A 16,353-nucleotide genomic window follows, 5' to 3' on the forward strand; every position below is an offset into this window, starting at 1 on the left:
AGCTCTGTTTCTAGTTGTTAATATGACTCGTCTGGTAGCTGTGTTTCTAGTTGTTAACATGACTCGTCTGGTAGCCTCTTTCTAGTTGTTAATATGACCCGTCTCGTACCTCTGTTTCTTGTTGTTAATATGACTTGTCTGGTAGCCTCTGTTTCTAGTTGTTAATATGACTCGTCTGGTAGCTCTGTTTCTAGTTGTTAATATGACTTGTCTGGTACTTCTGTTTCTAGTTGTTAATATGACCCGTCTGGTACCTCTGTTTCTAGTTGTTAACATGACCCGTCTGGTACCTCTGTTTCTAGTTGTTAATATGACTCGTCTGGTAGCTCTGTTTCTAGTTGTTAATATGACCCACCTGGTAGCCTCTGTTTCTTGTTGTTAATATGACTCGTCTGGTACCTCTGTTTCTTGTTGTTAATATGACTCGTCTGGTAGCCTCTGTTTCTAGTTGTTACAGTGCCTTGCGAAAGTATTCGGCCCCCTTGAACTTTGCGACCTTTTGCCACATTTCAGGCTTCAAACATAAAGATATAAAACTGTATTTTTTTGTGAAGAATCAACAACAAGTGGGACACAATCATGAAGTGGAATGACATTTATTGGATATTTCAAACTTTTTTAACAAATCAAAAACTGAAAAATTGGGCGTGCAAAATTATTCAGCCCCCTTAAGTTAATACTTTGTAGCGCCACCTTTTGCTGCGATTACAGCTGTAAGTCGCTTGGGGTATGTCTCTATCAGTTTTGCACATCGAGAGACTGAATTTTTTTCCCATTCCTCCTTGCAAAACAGCTCGAGCTCAGTGAGGTTGGATGGAGAGCATTTGTGAACAGCAGTTTTCAGTTCTTTCCACAGATTCTCGATTGGATTCAGGTCTGGACTTTGACTTGGCCATTCTAACACCTGGATATGTTTATTCTTGAACCATTCCATTGTAGATTTTGCTTTATGTTTTGGATCATTGTCTTGTTGGAAGACAAATCTCCGTCCCATTCTTCCAGAATGGTCCTGTATTTGGCTCCATCCATCTTCCCATCAATTTTAACCATCTTCCCTGTCCCTGCTGAAGAAAAGCAGGCCCAAACCATGATGCTGCCACCACCATGTTTGACAGTGGGGATGGTGTGTTCAGCTGTGTTGCTTTTACGCCAAACATAACGTTTTGCATTGTTGCCAAAAAATTCAATTTTGGTTTAATCTGACCAGAGCACCTTCTGCCACATGTTTGGTGTGTCTCCCAGGTGGCTTGTGGCAAACTTTAAACAACACTTTTTATGGATATCTTTAAGAATTGGCTTTCTTCTTGCCACTCTTCCATAAAGGCCAGATTTGTGCAATATACGACTGATTGTTGTCCTATGGACAGAGTCTCCCACCTCAGCTGTAGATCTCTGCAGTTCATCCAGAGTGATCATGGGCCTCTTGGCTGCATCTCTGATCAGTCTTCTCCTTGTATGAGCTGAAAGTTTAGAGGGACGGCCAGGTCTTGGTAGATTTGCAGTGGTCTGATACTCCTTCCATTTCAATATTATCGCTTGCACAGTGCTCCTTGGGATGTTTAAAGCTTGGGAAATCTTTTTGTATCCAAATCCGGCTTTACACTTCTTCACAACAGTATCTCGGACCTGCCTGGTGTGTTCCTTGTTCTTCATGATGCTCTCTGCGCTTTTAACGGACCTCTGAGACTATCACAGTGCAGGTGCATTTATACGGAGACTTGATTACACACAGGTGGATTGTATTTATCATCATTAGTCATTTAGGTCAACATTGGATCATTCGGAGATCCTCACTGAACTTCTGGAGAGAGTTTGCTGCACTGAAAGTAAAGGGGCTGAATAATTTTGCACGCCCAATTTTTCAGTTTTGATTTGTTAAAAAAGTTTGAAATATCCAATAAATGTCGTTCCACTTCATGATTGTGTCCCACTTGTTGTTGATTCTTCACAAAAAAATACAGTTTTATATCTTTGTTTGAAGCCTGAAATGTGGCAAAAGGTCGCAAAGTTCAAGGGGGCCGAATACTTTCGCAAGGCACTGTAATATGACTCGTCTGGTAGCCTCTGTTTCTAGTTGTTAATATGACTCGTCTGGTAGCCTCTGTTTCTTGTTGTTAATATGACCCATCTGGTACCTCTGTTTCTTGTTGTTAATATGACTCGTCTGGTAGCTGTGTTTCTAGTTGTTAATATGACTCGTCTGGTAGCTGTGTTTCTAGTTGTTAATATGACTCGTCTGGTAGCTCTGTTTCTAGTTGTTAATATGACTCGTCTGGTACCTCTGTTTCTAGTTGTTAAAATGATTCGTCTGGTACCTCTGTTTCTTGTTGTTAATATGACTCGTCTGGGACCTCTGTTTCTAGTTGTTAATATGACTCGTCTGGTACCTCTTTTTCTAGTTGTTAATATGACTCATCTGGTACCTCTGTTTCTAGTTGTTAATATGACTCGTCTGGTACCTCTGTTTCTAGTTGTCAATATGACTTGTCTGGTAGCCTCTGTTTCTTGTTGTTAATATGACTCGTCTGGTAGCTGTGTTTCTAGTTGTTAACATGACTCGTCCGGTAGCCTCCATTTCTAGTTAACATGACTCGTCTGGTACCTCTGTTTCTAGTTGTTAATATGACTCGTCTGGTAGCCTCTGTTTCTTGTTGTTACTATGACTCGTCTGGGACCTCTGTTTCTAGTTGTTAATATGACTCGTCTGGTACTTCTGTTTCTAGTTGTTAATATGACTCGTCTGGTAGCTGTGTTTCTAGTTGTTAATATGACTTGTCTGGTAGCCTCTGTTTCTTGTTGTTAATATGACTCGTCTGGTAGCTGTGTTTCTAGTTGTTAATATGACTTGTCTGGTAGCTCTGTTTCTAGTTGTTAATATGACTTGTCTGGTAGCTGTGCCCTGGCTCTGTCTGAACCTGCACAGAGTGTATCCTCTTTCTCACTGTGATGACAGACACACTATCCAGCCAGAGTCATTCTATCATTCTCCTAATGGAAACCGTAAGATCACATCCGGGGTGTGTGAGCAGTGTCTTGGAGGGAGGGGTATATGTGTGTGCGTGGGAGGATTGATGTGTCAATGGTAGAAATAACAATGAAACAATGACAGAAGTCTATGTGCTAAGACTTCTTATTGAAGTTTGTCTGCCTGTCTCTCTGTACAATGAGTCATGGACATCTTTATCAATGAGTCTGGCTTCATGCCCTCTAACATAACAGGAACAAACCATGACCCCTCCCTCCCTTCCCCTTTACCCCACCACATTGAGGGAGAGAGGGGGATAAAAACAAATGAAGATGGGGATGTGGTGATGGAAAGAGAGGGATAGAGAGTGGTAGAGGATTGGAATAAAGGATAGAGAGATGAATGGAGAAGTGTTGGACTCACCGTTGGCGGCGGCCATCAGGGCTTGGAGCTGCTCAGCCTCGGTGGGGGGGTTGGGCCAGGGTCCGGTTCCCATGGCCATTTCAGGGGGGCCTCCAGCTCTGCAAGGACAGAGAGAGACAGAGGACACATACGTCAACAACTGGCAGCCATTATGGAATTCTAGTCTTTTGAGAGTGTTTTGTTGTGTTGCTGGTCCCTGGTGTGACGTTTGGTGGTTTATGATGTCAAGTCACAGCGTCTGATCATGAGTAGACACAGCCTGCGTGTACATCCGAAGATGATGTACACACACACACAGTCATGTGCACACATGAGCACACACTTCAGTACATCCTCACTCTCTCTAGCATGTCCACTAGCACAGCACCATGTAGTAAATCGGATGGCACCACATTAAAAAAGAACAGCTGGCTAAACACACGGACACACACACGTTGAACATTTCCATATGGGCAATGTTGATCTTCAAAGGGTTGTTTTTTAGTCTGTAATCAGCATGTAGAGGAACAAAGGAAGGAGTAGACCTGCTCTCTAGAACGCTCACCTTCTTACACACACACACACACACACACACACACACACACACACACACACACACACACACACACAAACAAACATTTAGGTCAAATAGTTTTCTGCTAGTCCTGTCCTGTTTCACAAGACCTAACGGAGAAGGCCACTGATACTCTGCAGTTTGTTTTCTGGGTTCTTCAGTTCTGTATCTGACTGCCTGGGCTTTACAATGTCCCTGTTCTCTAACCTTCCCTACCCTGCCATATCTCACAGAGTCCTATAGGCATTAGGCACGGGCATTTCCTCGAAGCAGTCGACTGATGGTTTTCACCCACACCAGTCTCTTCAGCAGCTGTTTGACGACCTAAATCAGTAGTTCATTAGCTCCAGGAGGTTGTGGGCAGTAGTTCATTAGCTCCAGGAGGTTGTGGGCAGTAGTTCATTAGCTCCAGGAGGTTGTGGGCAGTAGTTCATTAGTTCCAGGAGGTTGTGGGCAGTAGTTCATTAGTTCCAGGAGGTTGTGGGCAGTAGTTCATTAGCTCCAGGAGGTTGTGGGCAGTAGTTCATTAGTTCCAGGAGGTTGTGGGCAGTAGTTCATTAGTTCCAGGAGGTTGTGGGCAGTAGTTCATTAGCTCCAGGAGGTTGTGGGCAGTAGTTCATTAGCTCCAGGAGGTTGTGGGCAGTAGTTCATTAGCTCCAGGAGGTTGTGGGCAGTAGTTCATTAGCTCCAGGAGGTTGTGGGCAGTAGTTCATTAGCTCCAGGAGGTTGTGGGCAGTATTGGGGGGTTACATAATCAGATGACTTTTTACAGTTACTTTGTCAAACAACGCTACGCGTGCATTACTTTCAGAATCATATCTCTACGGGGTGCATGTTTCCGTGATCTGGTCTCCACTTGTTTCCTCATTTAGTTCTGGAGTGAACGGTAGTGCTGAGCAATTCTGTGACATGTAGGTTATTTTTCATTTTTTAAAACAACTAATTGACCGACGTCAATTAAATTATTTGAATTCCATTTTGTTCGTGTAATTTTTTTCTGTGAACTAAATGCACAGTTTCTTTAGAGATAAATCAGATCAAGTCCGAACTGGGCAATGTAGTTGGAAGTTGTAGTTTCCAACAGGCCAATATTCTACATAGTTTAGCACAGAAAACGTGGTAATTAATTACATGACCATAATCCATTGCGGGCCTACTACTGTGTGGGGCAGACACAGAGGGAGAGAAGAGAAAGAAGAACGCGCGATGGAGAGGGATAGAGAGCAGTTGCTTCGCAAAGTATCTCTACCTAAAAATACATGATCTAAGTGATGGATAGTTGGTGTTCAGCAGTCATAAAAGTATGTCTTATTTACTTTGAAATTAATAATATAAATAATAAATAATATAAGTAATAAAGTAATCGAATAAAACTAATGTAATATACACAACAACTGAAGTATTTTATTAAAGTGAAGTAGTGTGAATAAATGATGGTTAACAAGTGATAAGTAGTAATGGGCAGTCACTACTGTCATGGGACTTTAATTGTTTCAGTCTGTGTTGTTACATCATTCAACCCACATAATGCATAGTGCATTTCATGTTTGTTTTTTAAATAATCAAAATCGTACCGACCTTAAAAAGCACTAATCGCTCAGCACTAGCAAGCAAAGAAAGGATATTTGGAGAAAAGCCATGACAGCTGCTTTCCATAGAAATGTATAGAGGGCACTCCTCTGACCTTTGCCATTGATCACTTCTGTGATATTTGTTTTGTTTATTTGGATCCCCATTAGCTTTTGCAGAAGCAGCAGCTACTCTTCCTGGGGTCCACAAGAAACACAAAACATGACAAGGAAAGTAAAACATAGAGGGCTTTCCCGTCTAGTGCCCTCTATACATCTCTATAGGTCCGTGTACGTGCAGTCTATAACCAGAATTGACAGATTTTGAATGAAAAGATAGGAAATCTGTACAGATGTTTGGCTTACAGTATATATGGCTAATTAAGCAGCCCATATATAGTGCAGAACTTGTAGACTAGCACAGGGAAGCAGAGTCCCAGATGAAAGGAGGAACTAGTGACTAAACCCGAGTTAGAAAGTAGTCTGACTTTGGTAGAGTGTGCGCGGTTCGCCTTGCTCCCTCCGACAGTCAAACAAACAATATTTTTTTTTAAATGTTCATGAAACTAGTGTAAAGTAATATAGCTTTTTTATGATTTTTTTCAAATTTAACTAGGCAAGAACAATTTCTTATTTTCAAAAACCTGGACGACGCTGGGCCAATTGTGTGCCGCCCTATGGGACTCCATGGGACGACGCTGGGCCAATTGTGTGCCGCCCTATGGGACTCCATGGGACGACGCTGGGCCAATTTTGTGCCACCCTATGGGACTCCATGGGACAACGCTGGGCCAATTGTGTGACGCCCTATGGGACTCCATGGGACGACGCACAAATGTAACAAGTAAATGTAATATGTAATGTAATACTTTCCCAAGTAACTAATGACACCACTGGTTGTAGGTAAAGGCTGTGCCCCTGTTTGAAGCCCCAGGGAGGAAAGAGAATGGCACGCGAGGGTTAAAAAGGTCTCAGGTCCAGCTTCCTGACTTATACGAGCAGCAGTAAAAATAAGATGAATGCGTGTCATGGACTGCAGTTTAAAAAAATAACTGAATGCCAATTAAAAACCCATTGGACTAAAGTACATGGAACGGGGGAATAGGATTTTGTTTATTATCTACTTCACTTGCTTTGGGAATGTTAACATATGTTTCCCATGCCAATAAAACCGTTACATATGAGAGCAGTGGAGGCTGCTGAGGGGAGGACGGCTCATAATAATGGCTTGAACGGAGCAAATGGAATGGCATCAAACCATGTGAGGATAGAGATTGAGCATGTTTTTGTAAAAACAAGTGGGGTGACCCAGCTTGCCAAAATGTTCTGCCAAATTTTTACCCACATTTAATTTTCTGCCAAAAATGTACTGATGTGCCAAAGCGTGAGACAGTCTTACATGTTTGACCACTGCCAGCATCTCAAATGAGAACCAGACAAGGTTAAAGTGGGGTCAGTGGAGGCAGCTGGGAGGCCATTTTGATTAGTTTCCTTTGGTGGATTGGAGAGATGAGGAGGCCTTGTTTGTCGCTAATTATCCTCTCCTTGCTCTATCACTTCCTGCGGTCAGGACTATCACTCCCTGCGGTCAGGACTATCTCTTCCTGTGGCTAAGACGATTACTATTCATGCTCAGAGGGATCATTCTCACTGGTCAGTAAGAGCTGCTACTGTAACCATGCATGAAATAACCCTCTTATCTACGAGGAGGCCTTCAAACGGCTTCCTCAACTCTACTGTCCACTTCAACTATGTGTTACTCCTGTCCAATCCTTCTACAGAGAAGTAGGCGTTATTCCTGTCCTTCTCTACAAGGTCCTGTTCAACCCCGTTCTCCGCCAGCTGGGTTCCATCCATCATCGCACAGTCGTTTCAAAACCCTCTTTTCTGGCCACCAGGGAAAGCGCAGAAGAACCCCCATAGAGTGTCAGTGTGTCTGGGAAAAGCAGCAAACTCAACACATCAAAGGAATCTCTATTTGGGATAAAACATATTTTACACCGAACTAAAAACAGGACAACAGTCTTTGATTACACCACCACACCAAGCGAAGTAAAACTCCACAAAATACAGACATTGAAGAAACTCGAAGCATCTCACTACACACGAGGGAACCAATCAGAGATCCCCATCAAAGTCTCACTATCGCAGAGGGACCAACAGCCCAGCTCGGCACAGGCTAGTGAATCTGCGATCAGGGATACCTACACACAACACTGCAGAGCTCTACCTACCAAGCTGTGGCTACTCTCTGCCCTTAACAACTGGTGTCGGATCAGTTTCCCTTACCTCAGCTCCAACATTACCCATTTACCAATGACAAAATCGATCCAGAACAGTTGTTAAGGGGATAAAGTGACCACACTGTATACTATACACATGTTGATACCTTATGCTTCGCTTCTGCGGCCATCTTATGTGATCACCATGGTAGTTGCAGGGACTGGAAACACAAGAGAAGTGTTGTGACTTCTATTTCCTCAGGATCTACAGGCTAGGGGAAGATCAGGCAATATCAACTCAGCGGCGCTCCACTCTCCTGTGAAAAATGTTGCGCCTGTGACATCCATCCAACATTTCAAAGAGAAGCCAAGTTTTCCAAATGGACCACTTCCAATGTATCCACAACCACAGTGGCATCCAGCATGGACAGCTGTTGTCTTTGTTCCCTGCTAAAGCTGCCTTGTGTGTGTGTGTGTCCGTGAGTGCATTTGTGTGTTGTGTACGTGCGTGCGTTTGTGTGTTGCGTGTCTGTACGTGCGTGTGTTGCGTTTGTGTGCGTTTGTGTTGTGTTGTGTGCGTGCGGTTGTGTGTGTGTGTACGTGCATGCGTGGGGTTGTGTGTGTGCGTGGGTGGGTGGGTGGGTGGGTGGGGTTGTGTGTGTGTGTGTGCGTGGGTGGGTGGGGTTGTGTGTGTGTGTGTGTGTGTGTGTGTGTGTACGTGCGTGGGCGTGTGTACGTGCGTGTGCGTGTGTACGTGCGTGTGTGTATGTGTACGTGCGTGTGTGTATGTGTACATGCGTGTGTGTATGTGTACGTGCGTGTGTGTGTATGTGTACGTGCGTGGGTTTGTGTGTACGTGCGTGGGTTTGTGTGTGTGTGTGTGTGCGTGGGTCTGTGTGTGTATGTGTACGTGCGTGTGTGTATGTGTACGTGCGTGTGTGTATGTGTACGTGCGTGGGTTTGTGTGTACGTGCGTGGGTTTGTGTGTGTGTGTGTGTGTGTGCGTGCGTGGGTCTGTGTGTGTGTGTGTGTATGTGTGCGTGCGTGGGTCTGTGTGTGTGTGTGTGTATGTGTACGTGCGTGGGTTTGTGTGTGTGTGTGTGTGTACATGCGTGGGTTTGTGTGTGTGTTGTACGTGCGTGGGTTTGTGTGTGTGTGTGTACGTGCGTGGGTTTGTGTGTGTGGGTGTGTGTGTATGTGCGTGGGTTTGTGTGTGTGTGTACGTGCGTGGGTTTGTGTGTGTGTGTGTGTGTGTGTGTACGTGCGTGGGTTTGTGTGTGTGTGTGTGTACGTGCGTGGGTTTGTGTGTGTGTGTGTGTACGTGCGTGGGTTTGTGTGTGTGTACGTGCGTGGGTTTGTGTGTGTGTGTGTGTGTGTGTGTAAGGTGCGTGGGTTTGTGTGTGTGTGTGTACGTGCGTGGGTTTGTGTGTACGTGCGTGGGTTTGTGTGTGTGTGTGTGTGTACGTGCGTGGGTTTGTGTGTGTGTGTGTACGTGCGTGGGTTTGTGTGTGGGTTTGTGTGTGTGTGTGTGTGTACGTGCGTGGGTTTGTGTGTGTGCAAGAAAAGCAGGCTAGGAGAGGAGAGAGTTTCCTCTCCCAGATGGTTGATTTCAGATGAGGACGCATGGAATGTATTGTGTAATGTTCTGTTGTGGAAACTGCTGCAGCAATTTGGAACACAATGCGGGCTGAATAAGCAATGAAGGGGCACACAGTCACACACAGTTACTCACACACAGTTACACACACACTGATTGGTGTCGGTAGATGCAATTCCCCAGCTACCGCTATGAAACAGCCAATCATTGATGTCAAACAGTAAATCACAAGTGGTCAATCAAATGCAATCACCCAGATGGAAACACGGCGATCAATGAGACACAATGTGGAGGTTAGAAATCTGTGCGCTTATGTTCTCCCCTCCCTGTCACTCTGGTCCCCTCCCTGTCACTCTGGTCCCCTCCCTGTCACTCTGGTCCCCTCCTCGCATGAGCAGTACTGAGTGATGGCACACAGGCTCTGAGCAGAGGGAAGGAGGGAGAGGAATGGAAGCCATTTTGTATGTGAGGGAGAGAACAGCCTGGAGACAGGCAGGAGAGACACTCGGGAGAGACAGGCAGGAAAGGGAGAAGAATCTGACTGTTCACTCAGAGGAATCAGAGCTCATATGGAATCTCTCCGTTATCTTCAAAGTCTCTGTGCCTCAGTATCTGATGTCATCACCGCTGAGAACTGTATGTTCCTACTGCTTCCTCTCCTCCCTCCCTTCACCCATCTCTCCATCTCTCTTGCTATCCATCGCTTTATCTCGCTGTCTCCCCATCTCCAGGCCTCACTCTCTTGCTCTGCTCACTCCTCTGTTGCCCTCCTTCCCTCTGAAAGCCTCTGAGCAACACCAAAGCCCAGTTACTCGTCATGAATACATAATGTGTGTGTGTGTGTGTGTGTGTGTGTGTGTGTGTGTGTTTGTGTGTGTGTGTGTGAGAGAGACAGAGAATCTATGTACTCACCCACTGGGTCCAGGTCTCTGGCCTTGGGTGAAGCGCCAATCGGCGTTAGGAGGCTTTTGCTGTGAAGAAAACACAAAATCAAATCTCTGTTCTACATACAAACAACGGGACCATGGGACTGTGTGTCCGTCTGTCTGTCTTATGCATTACTGTTTGGGTCTCAGGCCATTCGGGCGTGTGTGTATGTGTGTGTACTCTTTTTGTCTGTAGTCAGGGGGTTGAATAAAGGGCATGCATCTTCCAGCCTACATGGGAGGCCATTTTGTTCTGAAATCCATGGAGCAGAAAATGTCAGTGAAGTGTACTGAGACACACACAGAGAGACTTGGACACCGCTCCCAATTACAGTCACAAAACAAAATCAACTCAGGAACTAAAAGGATTTCACGGGATATGGACAGGATATGTGTCATGCTTGTTGCATTACTGGTTATACCCTTAATACAGAACTTCAAGCTTTACAAAGTCTCAGTTTATCAGATTCAGACAACACAAGATCACCATTGATGAGATATTCCCTCAAATTTATTCACAATAGGTGACAACATCTAAAACGTGTTGTGGCTGATTCACAGTGATAGGGACTCCATATAGCCAGTATATAGACAAGTTAACTGGTTTTGTCTGATTCACAGTGATAAGGACTCCATATAGCCTGTATAGAGCTAAGTTAACGTGTTGTGGCTGATTCCCACCTATTTTCTCTTTCCCTCTCCCTATTTTCCCTCTTTCTCTCACTCTATTTTCCCTCTCTCTCTATTTCCCTCTCTCTCTCCCTATTCTCCCTCTCTCTCCCTTTTTTCCCTCTTTCTCTCTCTCCCTATTTTCCCTCTTTCTCTCTCTCTATATTTTCCCTCTTTCTCTCTCTCTATTTTCCCTCTCTCCCTTTTTTCCCTCGTTCTCTCTCTCTATTTTCCCTCTCTCTATTTTCCCTCTCTCTCCCTTTTTTCCCTCTCTCTCTCCCTATTTTCCCTCTTTCTCTCTCTCTATTTTCCCTCTCTCCCTTTTTTCCCTCTTTCTCTCTCTCTCTATTTTCCCTCTCTCTCCCTTTTTTCCCTCTTTCTCCCTTTTTTCCCTCTTTCTCTCACTCCCTATTTTCCCTCTCTCTCTCCCTATTTTCCCTCTCTCTCCCTATTTTCCTTCTCTCTCCCTATTTTCCTTCTCTCTCTCCTTTCCCCCTCTCTCTCTCCCTATTTTCCCTCTCTCTCTCCCCCTTTCTCTCTCTCTCTATTTTCTCTCTCTCCCCCTATTTCCCTTTCTCTCTCTCTCTCTATTTTCTCTCTTTCTGTATTTTTTCTCTCTCCCTATTTTCCCCTCTCTATCTCCCCATTTCCCTCTCTCTCTCTCCCTATTGTTTTTTTTTCTCTCTATATATATTTTCCCTCCCTCTCTCCCTATTTCCCTCTCTCTCTATATTTTCTCTCTCGCTCCCTATTTTCCCTCTCTCCTCCCTATTTTCCCTTGCTCTCCCTATTTCCCTCTCTCTCTGTCCCTATTTTCCCTCTCTCTCCTCTAGCTATTTTCTCTCTCCCTATTTCCCTCTCTCCCTCCCTCTCTCTCTCTCCCTATTTTCCCCCTCTCTCTCTCTCTCCTTATTTTCCCTGTCTCTCTCCTTATTTTCCCTCTCCCTATTTTCTCTCTCTCCCCCTATTTTCTCTCTCTCCCCCTATTTTCCCTCTTTCTCTCTCTACATATTTTCTCTCTACCTATTTTCCCTCTTTCTCTCTCTACATATTTTCTCTCTCTCCCTATTTTCCCTCTCTCTTTCTACCTATTTTCCCTCTTTCTCTCTCTACATATTTTCTCTCTCCCTATTTTCCCTCTTTCTCTCTCTACATATTTTCTCTCTCTACATATTTCCCTCTCTCGCTACCTATTTTCCCTCTTTCTCTCTCTACCTATTTTCCCTCTTTCTCTCTCTACCTATTTTCCCTCTTTCTCTCTCTACCTATTTTCCCTCTTTCCCTCTCTACCTATTTTCCCTCTTTCTCTTGCTACATATTTTCTCTCACTCTCCCTATTTTACATCTCTCTCTCTCTCTCTCGCGCATGTTGGGCATCGAGGCAGTAAATAGACCCTTGGCTCTGTTCCAGACCCTGTCTCCTAATCAACACAGGAGGAGAAAACAGGAGAGAAGAGAAAGGCTCCCCAGAGAGAAGTCAGCACTGCTGCCACTGAATTATCAACACAACTGTTCTACCACACTGAGACACAGAGACGGAAGAAAGAGAGAGGGGGAGGGATAGAAGGAGGGAGGTAGAGACAGGGGTAGAGCAACACACTATCCAATTTCAATAACAACACTGGCTAACACAGAATTTACAAGCTGCACCAAAATGCCCCACTGATTAAATATCAGTCTACCCAAGGGTCTCGTAACACAATGATACACATCGCTCACATCTGTATGCATATTCTATCCTGTCAAGGATCCTTTAAATGTATACTTACATTGATAAGAGACTGTCAATTAAACCAAACAGGAATACCCTGGTCTCTGAACTATGAATAGGCTTCTAAATAAGACAATCATGACAGGGAGGGAAGAAAGGTGTGTAATCTAATCTTCTCCACTCATGTAGTGGGTATTTAGTTTCAAACGGAGAGACAGACGCACAGATGGATATTTCCCCATTTCTCTCTCTGCTGGTTTTGGCGGCAGTTGTCATGGCAGTAAGGGAGAAAAGAGAAAACGTGTTTCCTCATCTGAAAATGAACGAGGGGCCCAACATTCCAGCAGTGTGACGCTCACTGCCGACAAAACCATTCCCAGAGGTCATTCCCAGAGGTCATTCCCAGGTCTCGCCACAGGCATGTAGAATAAAGGCAAACAGATTCTGGGCTGGCGTTCCATACAGGGACACTATGTAGTGTTACTGTACTGAGGTGAGTTCACACATTTGAAGGGTCAAGTGACGTTAGCAAGAGCACAACAGCTCACATTCATTTCTATCTCTTTCAGTTTGTATGTAACGTAATAAATGTGTACTAACTTTCTGCCCCTAAAATGGGGACCGGTGCTCCAGAAAGCTGATCCAGAGTCAGTTAAAGGCAGAACCAAGAAAGTGACCAGAGAGGATCAAATCCACTAGACTCCCTCAGTGAGAAGTTCTGCCGGCTCTGAGGCCAGATAGGGATTAGAGTTCTCCTGTTCTGATCCATAGAGACTTATCAGAATTATAGCTCCTAGCACACAGTTACCACAGGAGTTAGAACCGTAGGTAGAGAACCTACTGCCTTACAGCCTGTTCATGTCCATTGGATACTGTGGATGAAAACAGTCAGTATAGAGGTTTAAAATCATTGAGGATTTATCTGATGTGGAGAAGGATAATCACAGTGAGGGGTGGCTCTGGATTCCAGTGGGAAGAGACACTAATCGCTGAACATGAACGTCTGGTCTCCATCTGTCTGTCTGTCGGTCGGTCGAACCAGAAAAGACTGGCCAGAATCTGATGAATAGAAGAGATTCACAGCAGGCTTCTCTGCCGAAACACACACACACCCTCCATTGGCATGGTTATCACACAGGCTGGACCCACCTGGTGCTTTGTGCTGTGTGAGGAAGTTACCGTTTTCAAACACACACCAAAACACACACACACACACCCGAAGCTCTTTACATTAACAGAACTGTGGCTAGACTGCACCTGGTGCTCTGTCTGAACGTGGAGGTCCCTCCAACAGTAAATAGACAAATAATATACAGTACCAGACAAAAGTTTGGACACACCTACTCATTCCAGGGTATTTTTTAATTTGGACTATTTTCTACATTGTAGAATAATAGTGAAAACATAAATACTATGACATTTTTGACTGGTACTGTAGATAGGCCATTTAACAGATGTGTCATGTGTGCATCAATTTTACATAAGTGGTGGTCCCGGGAACCGAACCCACTACCCTGGTGTTACATGCTCTACCAACTGAGCTTCACAAACCCCCACACTCCCGCATAATATTATCCTAGTATTCACAATACATGCTTTTACGTTCCATTGTCCACTAAGCCATTCTGATGACGACACTAGAGGAAAAACAGATTATTATGAATCCTAAAGCTCTAGCTGGACCCTAGTGACAGAGTCAACCATGCTGGAACCACCAGGAGGCTACGACCAGGGCAGGAGACATGAAAGGAAGACTGTTGATGAGCTTTATTCAGATGCACTGGACCACACGGAGACACAGTCACACAGGATATGAGTCAAGGACAGAGTCAGTGAGCAATGCAGGCCTGTTGGTGGCACATGCTGCTTCTTCATCTGTGAAACACACAGTATTTACCAACCACTCCATACCTAGTCACCCCACGTGACCACACGAACACAGCTACATACTGTAGTGTCAACATGAGCGCATACACACACCCTGAATGTGGTACTTTACTCCTTATACACAACCCCACTCCAACAGTTCCAAACACAAAGAACCTTTGATGAAGAGCTACACACTCCTATTGAAAGGAGAGGAGATACGGGGACACTGAGGAGTCACTCTCTCTGTCACAATGGGACATTGGGAACTTAGGGCCCTGCTAAAATGACACCCCTGTAGGGCTTGGAACACCTGACTATACGCTGTTCACACACACACTGATTGTGCACCCTCTGTGGCCTTGGCCCAGAGTGGGCACAAGTCCATCTGTCACTGGGGCACACGTGCGTAAAGCCATCCCTTGCTCTCTTTCTCTCCCTTAATCCTTCTCTCCTTCCCTCATCCTTCTCTCCTTCGTCACTGTTCTACACGTGTCACTGGAGCATGGAGACAGATGTTACCCTGACAACAGCGGGGACAGGCATATTTAGGGAGACAGAGAGATTCAGGGAGACAGAGAGAGAGAGATTCAGAGAGACAAAGGGAGAGAGAGAGAGAGAGAGAGAGAGAAAGAGAGTAAAATCTGATGACAAGGTAAACAACCTGCTACTTCAGAGAGAATCAGCTGCTGTGTAACCCACCAGAGAAACAGCTGCTGTGTAACTCACTAGAGAAACACCTGCTGTGTAACTCACCAGAGAAACAGCTGCTGTGTAACCCACCAGAGAAACAGCTGCTGTGTAACTCACTAGAGAAACAGCTGCTGTGTAACCCACCAAAGAAACGTCTGCTGTGAAACCCACCAGAGAAACAGCTGCTGTGTAACTCACTAGAGAAACAGCTGCTGTGTAACCCACCAATGAAACGTAGGCTGTGTAACTCACTAGAGAAACAGCTGCTGTGTAACCCACCAATGAAACGTAGGCTGTGTAACCCACCAGAGAAACAGCTGCTGTGTAACTCACCAGAGAAACATAGGCTGTGTAACTCACCAGAGAAACAGCTGCTGTGTAACCCACCAGAGAAACGTAGGCTGTGTAACCCACCAGAGAAACGTAGGCTGTTTAACCCACCAGAGAAACAGCTGCTGTGTAACTCACCAGAGAAACAGCTGCTGTGTAACCCACCAGAGAAACAGCTGCTGTGTAACCCACCAGAGAAACAGCTGCTGTGTAACCCACCAGAGAAACAGCTGCTGTGTAACCCACCAGAGAAACAGCTGCTGTGTAACCCACCAGAGAAACAGCTGCTGTGTAACTCACCAGAGAAAAAGCTGCTGTGTAACTCACCAGAGAAACAGCTGCTGTGTAACTCACCAGAGCAACAGCTGCTGTGTAACCCACCAGAGAAACAGCTGCTGTGTAACCCACCATATAAACAGCTGCTGTGTAACCCACCAGAGAAACGTAAGCTGTGTAACCCAGCAGAGAAACAGCTGCTGTGTAACCCACCAGAGAAACAGCTGCTGTGTAACCCACCATATAAACAGCTGCTGTGTAACCCACCAGAGAAACGTAAGCTGTGTAACCCAGCAGAGAAACAGCTGCTGTGTAACCCACCAGAGAAATGTAAGCAGTGTAACCCACCAGAGAAACAGCTGCTGTGTAACTCACCAGAGAAACAGCTGCTGTGTAACCCGCCAGAGAAACAGCTGCTGTGTAACCCACCAGAGAAATGTAATTCGTGTAACCCACCAGAGAAACAGCTGCTGTGTAACTCACCAGAGAAACAGCTGCTGTGTAACTCACCAGAGAAACAGCTGCTGTGTAACTCACCAGAGAAATGTAAGCTG

General features: G+C 45.1%; 1 protein-coding gene across 46 annotated transcripts in view; it reads right to left on the reverse strand.

Moving 5' to 3' along the window:
- LOC110504427 (protocadherin gamma-A11-like) overlaps positions 1-16,353 on the reverse strand; it is a 244,201-nt gene that overhangs the window by 7,445 nt on the left and 220,403 nt on the right. For all 46 annotated transcript variants that reach the window (XM_090219532.1, XM_090219530.1, XM_090219516.1 and 43 more), the window contains exons 2-3: positions 10,241-10,299; positions 3,389-3,486 (exon numbers count right to left, since the gene is read on the reverse strand). In XM_090219532.1, the coding sequence (XP_090075658.1) occupies positions 3,389-3,486; positions 10,241-10,299 (157 nt within the window). The remainder of the gene's footprint in view (positions 1-3,388; positions 3,487-10,240; positions 10,300-16,353) is intronic.

Source organism: Oncorhynchus mykiss, chromosome 25 (genome assembly GCF_057628025.1).
Source record: "Oncorhynchus mykiss isolate SJ-2025 chromosome 25, ASM5762802v1, whole genome shotgun sequence".
In the NCBI taxonomy this organism is placed as follows: domain Eukaryota; kingdom Metazoa; phylum Chordata; class Actinopteri; order Salmoniformes; family Salmonidae; genus Oncorhynchus; species Oncorhynchus mykiss.